The sequence below is a fragment of the Rhipicephalus sanguineus genome, chromosome 4, assembly GCF_013339695.2.
Source record: "Rhipicephalus sanguineus isolate Rsan-2018 chromosome 4, BIME_Rsan_1.4, whole genome shotgun sequence".
Classification (NCBI taxonomy): Eukaryota; Metazoa; Arthropoda; class Arachnida; order Ixodida; family Ixodidae; genus Rhipicephalus; species Rhipicephalus sanguineus.
In genome coordinates this window covers 184,248,202-184,262,289 of record NC_051179.1, presented here as the reverse complement: position 1 = coordinate 184,262,289, position 14,088 = coordinate 184,248,202, and the positions used below count along the sequence as shown (strand labels likewise).

General features: G+C 49.3%; 1 protein-coding gene across 1 annotated transcript in view; it reads left to right on the top strand.

The window, feature by feature from the left end:
• LOC119390958 (2-Hydroxyacid oxidase 1) overlaps positions 1 to 14,088 on the top strand; it is a 92,417-nt gene that overhangs the window by 57,067 nt on the left and 21,262 nt on the right. The window contains exons 6-7 of the mRNA XM_037658669.2: positions 2,745 to 2,903; positions 9,513 to 9,582. Of these exons, the coding sequence (XP_037514597.1) occupies positions 2,745 to 2,903; positions 9,513 to 9,582 (229 nt within the window). The remainder of the gene's footprint in view (positions 1 to 2,744; positions 2,904 to 9,512; positions 9,583 to 14,088) is intronic.

The following is a 14,088-nucleotide window of genomic DNA, read 5'->3' as shown; positions in this document are numbered from 1 at the left end:
TAGCTGCCAAACGCAATAAACGCTGTGCAAGTTCTCATATATCAAATGTCAAATAAACAATCAACTACTTCTGTGAAGACACGTTTCACTTTCGTGTTATACCGATTCCTATGACGGAGGGGTCAACCATGTTTTTTTTTTGTTGTTGTTGTTTTTGTTCTGGCGGTGTTGCGGTCGTTCTAGTGTTATTTCTTATCGTTTAAGCCCCGTTTACACCGTCCAGAATGATTCTGCACTGTCCAGAATGATTGTGGCAGCGGAAGATGGAAAAAGATGCAGCAAAACTTCGCTTTGGCTTCAATCATTGTTAAAACGCAGCGGCGACTGGCACGACGACATCGAGACACATCGCGAGCGCCGACTGTTTGAGTACAGCGACCATGGCGTTACGCTAACAACGAGGGTACGGATTTGATTCCAGACCTCGATGGACGCATTTAAATAGGCGCGGAGTGCAAAACCGCCTGCGCACTTAAATTAGGCCCTGCAATTTGATGTGTAGCATAAATTACAAGTAGAACAAAGGAAAGGCTTGAAAGGAAAGTTCTCTAGGCAGGCCCGATTAACCATGATGCAGATGTTTGTATCAGTGTGCCGTCAGCACATCCTATGGTTAAGGAATTAAGGTTGCCTTCTAGTCGCCGATTTAATAAATGCACCGTCCTCTTCATCAAACTTCCTTCTTACATCTAGTTTTGTTATCGCACTTCCCTGTGACATGATAGTATCGATGTGATCATTTAGAGTGAAGCTAATATTACTGCAACGGCGCTTGCGCATGAACGTTGTGGCGGGAAGCATTATTATAATAAAACTGTATGCAAGTGAGCGTCTTTCCTTTCCATCCTGCTTTCATCCGAACCGCGTTTGCCCCCTCATAAGAAGAGCCGTCTTGGACTAATCCGACGCGGAAGACATGCCATGTGGCGAAACTGCATCGCTACCATAGATCAGGAGTCTCCAACTCGCCTCAGCTGTGTAGTAAACCAGTTTACACCCTTATGGGTGTTTTACCGTGTCTATAACTAACACCCTTACACCTCGGGAAAAAGGCGTTTTCACGAATCAAAACACCCATATCATGGGGCACTGCCAATGGTCTAAACACCCATATCAATGAAAAACCGTGAAAAATAAAGTACATAGGTCAGGGAACATTCAGTTATAGATGGCATCAGCAAGAAGTTGCACGTACGCGCCCAACCATACATACAACATAGCATATTGTGAAATACCTTATGGACGGAGCACTCGCGCTATACAGCCTTACTATGGTGGCTCATAGACGCTGTTCATGCAGCTCGACCGCAAAGGCATCTCGGATGGATGGGCTTTAAAATCGGAGACGACGACACGCCACCTGTCGGTGTCATGAAAAAATGCCGTGCCGACTTGCACGACCCAGCCCCGCCGATGCTGACATCGGCTTTTCATCGTCGAAAAGAAAGATGTTCGCGTCAGCGATACATCAGTAAGATTCTATCACAATGAAAGCAAATTTCTCTCATGTGCATACATAAGGTAATTTGCGGTTTGTGTGGTATAAATATGCGTTTTCTTCCGAATAAAATCTAGTCGCGAGTCTGCGCCCGTCCTCCTCCTTTTCTTGTCCATGTTTCTTTCGCGCAGCACCTCGTTTACTTATGTACGACCGACTCGCCCAGCAACATGCATTATTGAACCATAACACCCTTAGCTCCTAAAGGTTGTATTCGAAAAAGATTGCCCCCGTTACGCAAACCAAAAGGCTATTTGGGGAAGGAAAACACCATTACACCCTAATTTTTGCAGATTGCTTAGGCAAAAGGGTGTTTTGCTTGCTTGAAATTGCTTTAAGAGTGCGAAGTGGTTTACAGTGTAGCGGGCCGGCTTCACGAAATTTCGTCTCCCGCAGGGGCCGGGAGTGTGCAGAAGATTGAAGCCGAGGGGGAGAGAGAAATGGGAATGGGTTGAACGAAATGTCACTTAACGTTCACTAGGACAGACCGCTGGGTTAGTCGGTCCTGCATTCTGAAAAAGTGAAACGAGCGCAAATAAAGACGTACGCGAAGACGAGGCAGCGCCTGTCCTTGCCTGCCTCGTTTTTGTGTCCATCTTTATTCGCGCTAATTTCACTTTGCCAAAAGAAAAAAAGGTAACCTAACGTTGCCATTTCAAAGAAGGCCTTTTCCATATCTCATATAGGGGTCATTTCTGTAGAGGATATGACGTCAGGACTCGAGACACATATCAATACCGGTCTCCAGAATGGCTAGAACGTAGGCGCCGATTGTGAAATCTATAGTTTTTTCCACGGTTATGATTCAACAGACGGGGACCACATGGGGTGCCTTATTATCCGTGGTTAACTTCTTATGTGGTTACAGCGTTATAGCTAGACATTTTCTGATTTCCAGGAGAAGTCGGGAGTGAGTGCAGATGAAAGTAGTTAGCTTTTCCATCATCCTCGTTGTACTCCCACACTGCGTTAACTGTAGAGGTGCAAAGAAGGGGTGATTGGGCATTGGACTCGTTACAGTGCACGTGCGTTATTAAGTTGGAATCTGTGAAATCATTTCCAAGAAGTTGGGCGTAATGACGCCCACACTAACCTTTACTCGCTAAGTATGTCAACGCAATGGACAACTATACAGTGTTTGGAGATGTTGAGCAAACTAATCGATCCCTTTTGCTCATCAGATATAAGAAGGTTAGAAACGAGAAATCCTTTCAAGTAATTGGCTTGGGCTGTGCACTTGCTGCAGATCGAGTGCCTGCCGGAAGTGGTGCGTGCTGTGGCGGGCCGCTGCGAGGTGTACCTGGATGGTGGTGTGCGCTGCGGCACCGACGTCGTCAAGGCGCTGTGCCTCGGTGCAAGGGCCGTGTTCATCGGCAGGCCCGTGCTCTGGGGGCTTGCTTTCAAGGTTGTTGGGCGGCGAGACCTTCCCTGTTTATACATTTGCAGTTCAAAGCAAGCCGCGTTATTCTGCTGTTACCAAATGCATAAAATTATTTATTAAGAATACCAAAGTATAACTTCAAGGGAAAACGGGGGCTTGAAGCGTTGAGGAATCGTTGTGCAGAAAATGAGCCAACTTTTCGAAAAGAGTACTCAACCAAGAAAAGTTCCTTTGTAGAAACGTACATTTCATGTTCGATTATTTCTCATTTACTGAGGATACAAAGTTCTCGCATTGAACAATATGCACAAATTAAGCCTTTGATGCTAGCGAGCTTTGATAACTAGATTTTCAATTACAGTAACTGCGCGCGCGAGACCCTAGCTCTGTCGACCTCACTCTGACTCAGGATCACCAATATTCAGTGCGGCTGAGCTCACTCGGACTAAGAATCACCACAGTTGTACTCAGCCAAACCCAGACTCACAGGTCGCCCTTAGTCTAAGTGAGCTTGAGTGGGGAGATTCGGGGGAGCACTTGCCGACCTTCGCTCGGCAAAAACAGGTAAATGTACGGGAGTCGAAAAACGAGCCGGTGTGTAGGTGGACACGACTAGAATTGGGAGTTACAGGCATTGACTGCAATGAATCATTGACATTGTTGCTGAGCGGAGGCGAGTAGGAACAAAACTGAAAAAGGTGTGAACTTCACTCGAGTTCATACCTTCTTCACCTCACTCCCCTCGTCATCCATTCACCGCTTTGAAATGCGTGGGAGTTCATGTAGTCACCAGCGAGTGTCCTGACACGTGTGACACCTGATAGTCAGACCTGTGACCAAATTTTAAATTATTCTACTAGATTTCTACGCCTATGCACGAAACATGCTGTACGAGTGGTCATTGAAATCATGAAAGTTGAAAAGTAATAATGTCACGTGGTTAACTAACTTCATCATGATATTGCGTTGGGAACGACAGCGACCGTGATCTGAAGGTTTCTTTTGTATCCTGCAGACTACGCATGCGTCGCACGTATCAGTTAGCTTGCCAGCAAAGATTAGACAACACTTGTCTGTGATGCCGACGGATATATATACTCGGGGTGTTTCCTAAATAACCTGCTTTTTGGTTCTTGCATTCCGGCTGAATGATACATGGTGTCAGAAGAGGAATAGCTCCATGAAGGTACGACAGGTTCTCGTTGTCGTACGTATGCGGGGCAATGGAATTAGTTAAGCCTCCGGAGCGCCTACTACTTTCCGGAAACATCGCGAAGAGTTGGAACTTGTTCATCCATAAGTTCGAGCTGCTTCTTCGGGCGAGAGCATCTGCGAAGGAGCCAAGATCAGAAGCTGTGAAGGCTGCGCTGCTGCTGAGTGTGGCCGTAGACGATGCACTTGAAGTTTTTAACAACTTCGCCTTTCTGGAAGCGGAACGCAAAGATGACTACGCGAGGGTAGTGCAGAAGTTTAAGGAGTACTGTCAAGAACAACAAAATGAAGTTTATGAAAAGTACACATTCCGGTCAAGAGCTCAGAACGAAGCTGAGACCTTTGAGCGTTTCCTGCGCGACCTGCGAAAGTTGTCCCGCAGCTGCAACTTCGCTGAATTGACCCAGCCAATGATTCGCGACTAGGTTGTGTTCGGTATGCAGCAGCCAAAGTTGCGGGAGGAGCTCCTCAAAACGAAAGGTCTTACGTTAGCCAAGACGGAACAAATTCGCAAAGCCGCTTAACTGACCAGTCAACTGAACGAGGCGTGGGTTCGGGCCGAGAAACACTTCGCGTCGGTAAAAAAACGTCGGCTTAGGTACATGAAATACAACTAGCTGCATGAGCGAAGCAGGTGTCCGCGGCGTTTATAAAGACGTGTTTTGTCTGCCGAGGCGCAAATCACTTTGCAGCGTGCTGCAAGAAAGGGCCTAGAGTAGGCGAAGTGGCCAATGCGCAGGACACCTTCGACATCATTAACGTAAAAATTTACAATGTGAGAAGCTCGACGGGCTGGACCGTAAACGCTACAGTGGAATGCTTTCTTGAAAGTGGACACAGGCTCCCAACAAAATTGCTGCCATACTCGATCTATCGGAAGTGCAAAAGTAAGCACAGTTTGAAGCCAAGCAGCTCCACTCTACGCTCATATGGCGGTGACGCTATCAAAAACTTCGGTGTTCCGACCTCGCCAGTGGCCATAAAGAATCAGGCCGGTCATTTCGACTTCTTCATAGAGAAGAAAAGCAACGAGGCAGTAATCGAATGTGTGCAAGTGAGATGCTGGGATTGGTCGCGAGTTTAGTGGGTGCAGTTGACGTTGGTAGTACTGAATAAATACTGTAGGAATTTCCTCACCTGTTCCAAGGAACGGGCTGCGTAGTACGTCAGTATCGGATGGTGTGCACTGGTTCGGTACCTGTAGTCCAGCCAGCACGGCACGTACCCTTGGCACTACAAGAACCGCTGAGGGAGGAGCTGAACCGCATGGAACTAAAAGCCGTCACGAAAGTGACACAGCCAACGGACTGGGTGAACCCGCTTGTTATTGTACGTAGACATGACGGCACACTACGGGTATGCATTGATACTAGGAATATCTATATGCCTGAAACATGAGCACTATCAGATGCCTCGACGTGAAGATAATGAGACCGAACTGGCTGACGTTCCCGCCTCCTTTTCCCGCCTCGATGCTAATTCCGGATTCCACTAATTCCTTTGGATGGCGCAACATCATTAATCTGCACGTTTGGTACGCCTTTTGGTCGCAACCGCTTTCTGAGGCTTCCCTTCGGTATGCCATCAGCCCCTGAAGTGTTTCAAAAAACACTGAGCGATATTTTTTACAGAGCTCCTGGGGTGCGGGTGTACGCAGATGACGTCCTTGTCTGCGGCGCTATTTAAAGAAGAACATGACACGCGCCTTCGGAATGCATTGCAACTGGCAAAAAACGCTGGTGTGACCTTTAACGCGAGCAAGTGCAGGTTCAGGCTAACTGTTGTCCAGTTTTCGGGTGACATCATCAGCCGAGATGAAATAAGGCCAAATGCCGCACTGAATATGTCCCTTGCCAAAATGTCGCAACCAACGGACAAAACTGCAATGCACATGATTTTAGGCGTTGCCAATTACTTTGGAAAATACATTCCGCGTTTGGCGGAAAAGACCAAACTTTTGCGCAGCCTCATAAAAAAAGACACAAAGTTTGAATGGTCGAAAATCAAGCTAATGAATGAATAGCTATTTGCACATGGCTCAGCAGCGCACCTTTGTTGGCCGTTTTCGATGCTGCCAGGCAAACAAAACTTTCTGCTGATGCTTCTAAACATGGACTAGGTGCCGCACTTCTACATCTTCACGGTGACAGCTGGCGGCCTCTTGCGCATGCATCGCGCGCAATGAATGAAACTGAACAAAGGTATTCGCAAATTGAGAAAGAGGCGACGGGCATAACGTTCGGGTGTGAAAATTTTTTTCATTTTGTATACGGCCGCAAGATCGTCGTAGAGACAGATCACCGCCCGCTGTTAGCCATTGCATCCAAAGGAATCGGCGATATGCCGCCGCGTCTTCAGCATTTCATCCTGCGCTTACTGAACTACGATGATGTGCTTGAAATTGTACCAGGGAAAGAACTGCTGCTAGCCGACATGCTCTCAAGGGCGTGTCTCGACCGAAGATATAGAGGTTCACGCAGTTGGTGTAGTTTCGGACCTGGTAAGCAGGAAAAAAATGCCCCCACCTCCCCGAAGGGAATCGTGAGGAAATGCGAATCCATTTCTTGCTCCGAGAGTACACGGCGTAGTAATTTTATTGGCGTAAAGCTGGACACATCGACGCGCTCAAGTGTCTCCCTTTTGGGCGCCTCTTTCAACGAACGCTTCCTACGTGCGTTCGTAATCACCTCAGGGATGTTGCCACCGCCTTCAATGCAGCACAAACGCGTTTAGAACGCGCTGTTTTCAGGCTGTGCCAAGGCAGCACAAACGCTACAAACGCGTTTCAAACGCACTGTATTGAGGCGGTGGCGCAGGGAGGAGAGAGAGCGAACGGCGAGAGAAGGAGCGGCGAAGCACTGCACCTACCCTCTCCACATGTCGCGGGAGCTCCGCCGAGCCAATGCCACCTAGAAAAAAAATTGCGCTGGCCGAGCTCCCGCGATGCGAGCGCCCTCACACGCCAGAGCGCGCTCCTCCTCTCCACTCACTCTCCGCTACTCCGCCCGCACCACCTGCTCCGGTTGCTAGGGGCGAGGTAAGCGCGCGCGCCCGCAGCTGTTGCTATGGGAGAGGTAGTGAGAGCGGAGAGGCGCGCGGACAACGCCGGATGCCTTACATAGCCCGACTAAGAAATGCATTCGCATTTAAAACCCTAGATGGCTTAGTTGCCGCAACTGCAAGTGACCCTGACTTGCAAAACGTGACCCGCTACATCAGCGGCAGTGATAATCTTGATGGCTACATGAACCCTTTTGCTGCTGAGCGGTCCTTGATAGAGGGAGTGGTGCTGAAAGGAACCAAAGGTGTTCACCCGAAGTGTATGAGGGAACGAATACTTCGTCGTATACACGAAGGGCATTTTGGAGTAAACAAATGCAAGGCACGAGCCAGACGATTGGCGTTCTGGCCCGGACTTATGTTAAAAAGCTGCGCCGTATGGCCCAGGCCCCACGTATGTCGGAAGTGCGCATATAAGCAACCAAGCGAGCATTTTATGCTTTGAACAATGCCAGATCACGCTTGGCACAGAGTTGGCGTTGATATCTTTCGGCATGAGAGAAGCTCGTCGAAAAACTGAGCGATACATAGGTCATTGCAAAATTGAGCTGCATTTTTGCGCGATATGGAATCCCAGCCGAGGTATGCAGTGACAATGGCCCTCAGTTCGTGTCACATGAGCTTGCTACCTTTGCATCCATGTACGACTTCAGACACGTGACATCTAGTCCTGGCTTTCCAGAGTCCAATAGATTAGCGGTAAAAGGTGTCCAGATAGTAAAGCAGATCATGAAAAAGACACAAGAGAATCGCGACGACTTCTCGCTAGACATGTTGAGTTACCTATTTACACCACTGGAGGACTGCCGCTCCCTGGGCGAGCTGCTGCAAGGCAGGAGGTTACGAGCCAGGCTCCCCGACTTCAGCCCGCAATGGCAAAATTCTGTCCTTAAGCGTACGCAACACGACGGCCACAAGGACCTACCAGTGCTCAAGAAAGGGGGAGTGGTGAGGATCCGAGATAAAGCGTGCGCCCACAAAGCACAGGTCGTACAACCAGTAGCGCCGAGGTCCTATCGCGTCGTTACTGAATATGACAAAGTGCTTCGTCGGAATCGGAGACACCTGATTCCAAATCGTGAACCATTTCGATGCGATGACCTCGAAAGCAATGAGCCGGAAAGCGAGGACGACCAGCCAGAGATGACAGCACTAAATGGGACGTACGCAAGCCCTTCCCAACGCAATGCTCCCAAGACGGTCTCAGAGGGTAACTCGCCAGCCAAGACGTCTGCAGTACGATCACAACTTCAATCAAGTCCATGGTACATCTCGGCTTTGAGAAACTCTTAAACAGAGGAAGGTGTATTGTGCAGACGATGGATACGTCACAGGTATCAGCTAGCTTGCAGTGACTGACAGCAAAGATTAGACAACACGTGTCTGTGATGTCGACTGCTATATATACTCGGGGTGTTTCCCAATTAAATTGCTTTTTGGTTCTCGCATTGCGGCAGAGTGATAGATCTTCTACAGCAGCCACTGGCGCCTTTGCGTAAGGAAAGTTGCATGAAGAGTTTGCGACTGATACTTTTCGGCATTTTTTGCTGATGGCTGGCAAACTAAACAAAACTCAGACTCACTAGCAAAATATATTTCCGCTGAGGGTATACTCGGAATTATGCTCACCGGAATTCCATTCAGTCGAGTTCATTCGGACTCAGACTCGCCAAAATCCTGCTCAAACCGGCTCACTCGGTCACAAGGTCACAAGTATTATAGTCAGCCGGACTCACTCGCACTCAGATTCACCAAAATTATACTCAACCGGGCTCACTCAGGCTGAGTCTGAGTGAGTCGGCTCATGAGTGAATTTACCGACCTACGGTCTTATCCAGTCTCTTCTTATATGGTCTAAGAAACTTTAAAATCGGTTTCGCCAATTTGTGAGAACTAGGCCGACGCAAAAATTCGAGAAAATTTGTGAGATCTTGCGAGGCTCTGCAAAACATCGCGAGACATTGTGCCGAGAATCCACAGAATGCTTCACCTTAAGAGTATGGTACAGGAATGCGACTGTGAAAATACTGAGCTCCTAACAGGCCCGTAGCCAGGGAGGGGGGGGGGGCTAGGGCAACCCCCCCCCCCGAAATTTTTTTGAAGTTTTACCGAAAATAAATGAAGAAAATAGGTGTTTTCCTCAAATAGTCAAGGCCTTCGGCAAGTGCCCCACTTCCGAAAAAATTCCTGGCTACGGACCTGGCTCCTAATGTCAGTTTTATTTGCCTAGCTGTCGGCAGTGGCCACTACATAAGACTGTTCAGTGGCTTATTCTTAAATCATGACCCTTGAGTTCATTTCTTGCGGTGATAGGTGGAGCAAACTCGCTCCAAAATCGCAAACTTCTCTGACACTATCCAGGGCAAGGAAGGCGTGGACCAGGTACTGGCCATCTTGCGCTCGGAGCTGGACCGCGCCATGGGACTTCTGGGTGAGTGGTTCGCGCCTGCTTCATATAAAAAGCTTTGCTACGTTTGAACATTCACTGGCCCAGGATGACACTAGAAACATAGACTCGACTGGTAGCGCGGGATTATTGCGTTGAAAGCTGCTACTGAATAATACAGTGAAATATAGAAAGTAATCGTGCATGCCGCACCCACGCGTTCATCTAAATGACGTCAAGGAAGGGCACTGCGTGGTTAAACAAACATAGTAAAAACAAAGTAGCTAGCAGGAATAATCCCAAATCTGGTTCGCCGATACTGTGCTTTGTATCGTACAATTACGTCCTAAGTTCATTCAGGGAGGACGGCCGCATGCGCCGTATCTATATAGGTAGGGGCGACTTTAACGCTCCGATATACACTAGCCGCCGTTATTGTTGACTGGCCGTAATTCCCAGTTAAACAGAGAACCGCTGAGTATTTAATTCATCCCCGCAGGGCTTGTCTGCTTGCACAGGCTTTTCGTGTGTAGCGACACTACCAGAGGCTCCGGAACCGGGGGAGGGTGAGGGGCGTCGTCCCCACAGGTAACGAGTGGGGGCATCCCCCCAGACTCAAAGCTGTTCCAACCTCCACCCCCCCCCCCCCCCCCCCCCGTCCCTCGCTTTCTTTTTGCCTGGTACCGCCAGTGAGGCTATAGACTCCTTTGACTCCCTTCCTTCAACAAACGAAACAAAATCTTCTGGACGCCTGTGACTTCTAACACTGTATTTGTCGGTGCTTTGTCTGCGCAAGCAGCACTGCCTGTTTTCGTCTGGTTCAACGTATCTTCCGTGCTGAAGTGGTTCTCGAGGAGGTAAAGGCTCGCGCTCTATTCTGCAGCCCTTGCAGGAGAACGTCCCAGCGCCACGAAGTTAGGGTGCCTCTCGTTCTTTCCCTCTTTCTTTGATTCCATCCAAGCCCATGAAAAGCAATGTGATCAAAAAGGTCGGTGTAAGCTTGTTCCCACGTAAGCAAGATTTTAACCATGAACGTACCCAGGGTCGTAGCCAGAAAGTTTTTTCAGGAGCGTCTCACCTCCCGTTATCTGTTGTTGAGTGTGATTGCATGTGCGCGCATATACAGTGAAACCTCGGTGATACGGTCACAGTTCACACGAATTTCGGGGTGATACGAATTTTACATTGGTCCCGGCCAAGGCCCGTTGGCCTGCAATCTAATAGAGTACGGTTGTTGCGAACCTATTTTCACCCACCAACGTTTGATACGAACGTACGCTACCGCCCAGGTACGAAGAGGTGCTGTCCGCACTGTCGCGGAAGACGCGCCAAGCACGTGCGAGCGCGGGAGCGCAAGCACGGGCATGCGCGCCGCACCGCCAAATTGTAAGAATCACGTTGTAAGAAAAACACCTTTCTTACAGTCAGAATAAACCTTCAGAGACGCGTCACGGCCTCCGAGATTGTGTGCGCGAATCTTTGAGGCTCTTATGTGCCTTCACGTGTAGATTACAGAGGACATTAGCGCCATACTTCTTTTTTTCTAGCGCGTCAACGCAGGCTGCTCTCGTTGTGCTGTGTTTACACGCACCTGCCTCGTGCATCAGACATCCTATGAAAGGTGGACGAGGACCGAAAGAAGGCGAGGACGCTCTTGGTGAATAAGTCAGGCCTCACAACGTCAACATGCGCGACCGTTGAGGTAGCACTTGCGCGGGTACAGCTTTAAATCTCCCAAAAAACATCCACATCTCCGCGATAACAAAATCATAATACAGGGCCGTGATTCTGTAATTTTGTGGCCTTGATCTATCGGGTCAAAGCGCTTCTTTTGTTACTTTCGCTGCAGTACTCTGGTGGCATGCAAAAAAAGCATACTAAAATTTGAAAGGGGCTACTGCTGTCGCGGGTAACAACGCACCTGGTTCAATAATTAAATACACGCGTACGGGCCGTATATTTACGAGTGCTGGTATGATTGCCGACATCTAAAAAATTAACTGACAATCATTCAGGTTTCTTCCTGCCGTTTCTGCGGCCCTGAAAAACAATAAATGAAAATGTACGCCAGCTTTCATTTGTCGCATGCTAAATTTGCATGCTTTCTGGTGGTACGAATTTCGGATGATACGAATATTTTTGGTTGTCCCGTGAGATTCGAATCACCGAGGTTTCACTGTATACTCATACAAAATGTAAGAATTTCGGGTTGGTGAAAGGATGAACACCCCAAACCTCCTAATAGCTTCGCCACAGAACTTATTGCTTGAAATGTTCGTTTTCTTCCGGTCTAGGTCAGACCACCTTGGTTCTTCCAGACATAATGAACATAATGAAAATCTGAAAGCGAAAGCGCGGCCCACGGTCTTGTTGCTGAAGGGTTGCGATAGAGAAGCTCTTTACCAACTCATCAGGCATGTCAGCCTCCAAGCATGCGGCCAGCATTCATGGGCAGACGCCGGGACGAATTGACGATTTGAAAAAAAATGAGCATAGGCTTTCCTGCAAGGTTTCTTTCTTATCTTTTTGCCGCAAATTCGTTCAACAGGCTGCTTTTTAACACGAAAGGGTTTTATTACGGCGTCCACCAAGACTTCAGTGACGTATTTCCGTCACGGGAATGACGTCGAAAAAATTCACACGATCAGATGGCAAAGAAAAAAGGGTTCCGTCAACGGGCATCGAACCCACGACCGCTCGGTCCGCAACAACATATGCCGGGCACGCTATCCACTGCGCCTCGATCACAGACTCTAGAGATTTTGCAAACGCGTCTTTTATATCTACCACTCTCCCGGTCGGCGGGGTGGTGTTCCCTCTGGGAGCCGTAAAGTAAAGTAATTCGTCATTACTGTGGCCTCCGCGATTAGCACCTGCAACGCGTTACACGTCCGTCCCATTTGGCGCGTTTTCAATAGAAGTTCCATTTTGTCAATGCCTTAACACACCGTGAGGTGGCGACCTTTGCCCAAGCGTCGTAAAAGCGTCGGCCTCGCTCAGCAGCACGCTAATACAAACCAAAAATTTTGCAGTGGCTTAGCTCGGCTATGCCAGGATATACGTAGCGTTAGCAAAGGTTCAGCTGATTATTCTGAGCTTTCCAGATTGTCTAGGATTAGCTTGATTCTCATGCTTACTGCTGCTCCAGTGACACACATTCGTTCACATCGTTCAGAACCGGTAGACCTGGCGGCATGGCCGGGTAACGATACCCATTGGTAACGCTAAAGAGCGGAATGTTCTCCTTAACGAGAAAGTTCTTGCACGTTGTACAAACCCGCGCCACGGTTTCACCCCACTCAGGCGCCGCCACTAAACTCAACGTTTCACGCATGGCACTACTTAGCGGCGTCAAGTCTTTCATATGCCATAGCCTTTCACACACGTCGCACACGTATCCAAATGGATTGTTTACGAAGTCCGTCTCGAAGGTCCGAGTCGCACTGGCGCTTTCGCTAAGTTTCACAATATAGGCAGTCGATCTGCGAGCCTTGACGTCATCGACGGCGTCTTGTTGTTGTTGCTGCTGCAGAGATGGTCGGGCACGTCGCTCAGCATCCTGGCGACGCCGCTTTGCTAGACGTTCCTCCCTTTCCTCCAGTGTCTACGCAGCACGTTTAGCCTTCCTCTGCTCATTCTTCGTACGCTTAACCGCTAATTGCCAGGCAACTACTTCGGGATCCGATGACATAAGCTTCTCGGCTCTTCTGCGCCGTTGAGCAGCATTTGCGCTCTCCTTCTCCATGGCGTTACCCACCTGCAAACGCCAGTCAGAGGCGCTATCAAGCGTCACCAGCGCATTGTCAGACGGCGACTGCACAGCGAAGGCGAATATCTGCGCGCGCCATGGCTACGTCACCTCTCTCGAATGCGCAGAGCAGCAGCGGCGAGTCGAGCGCGCCGGCGCCAGTCTGTCTGCCCGGCTACGACGCCACTCCTCCCGCTCTCCGCCACCAGCAGCGGCGAGCCGCGCGCGGCGGTGGCGGAGAGCGCGTGAGATGCCGGCTCCGCACTCATCCTCGCGCATGCGCAGCACGGCTCATGATGACCCACGCGAAATCGGCTCCAGCTAGGCAAGTGTAGCTAACGCTACAAAATAGCTCTGCCACGCGCGCCTGCCTCATCTGGCTGTAACACCGCGTTCCCCGCTCACGCGCTCGCCCCGTGAAAAATCGCGGCCGGGGTCCCGCGGCGGCACGACGCACTTTGCGTTTCCTTCTAGTCCGGCCTGGTGTTCAATCACATTTTACACATGCCGCGGGATGGCGACCAAGTTCTGCGTCCAATATGCGAAGCTCTTCTGGCTATCACACCTCGTGTGATAGCCAGAACCGCTACGTTACGCTTTCACCGTTAACTACTACAGCTACCACAAGGGTATGTTTAATCATTTAACATGGACGTTAGTCGTCGGGATGAAAATGTACCAACAATCGTCAAAGTGGGTGCATACACGTCAAACGGTGCCATTAGCTGCCAGACGTACATCAATATACATTGTGCAAACTCTTTTATATCAATGCACAGTAAACATTCGGTTACTTCTGTAAG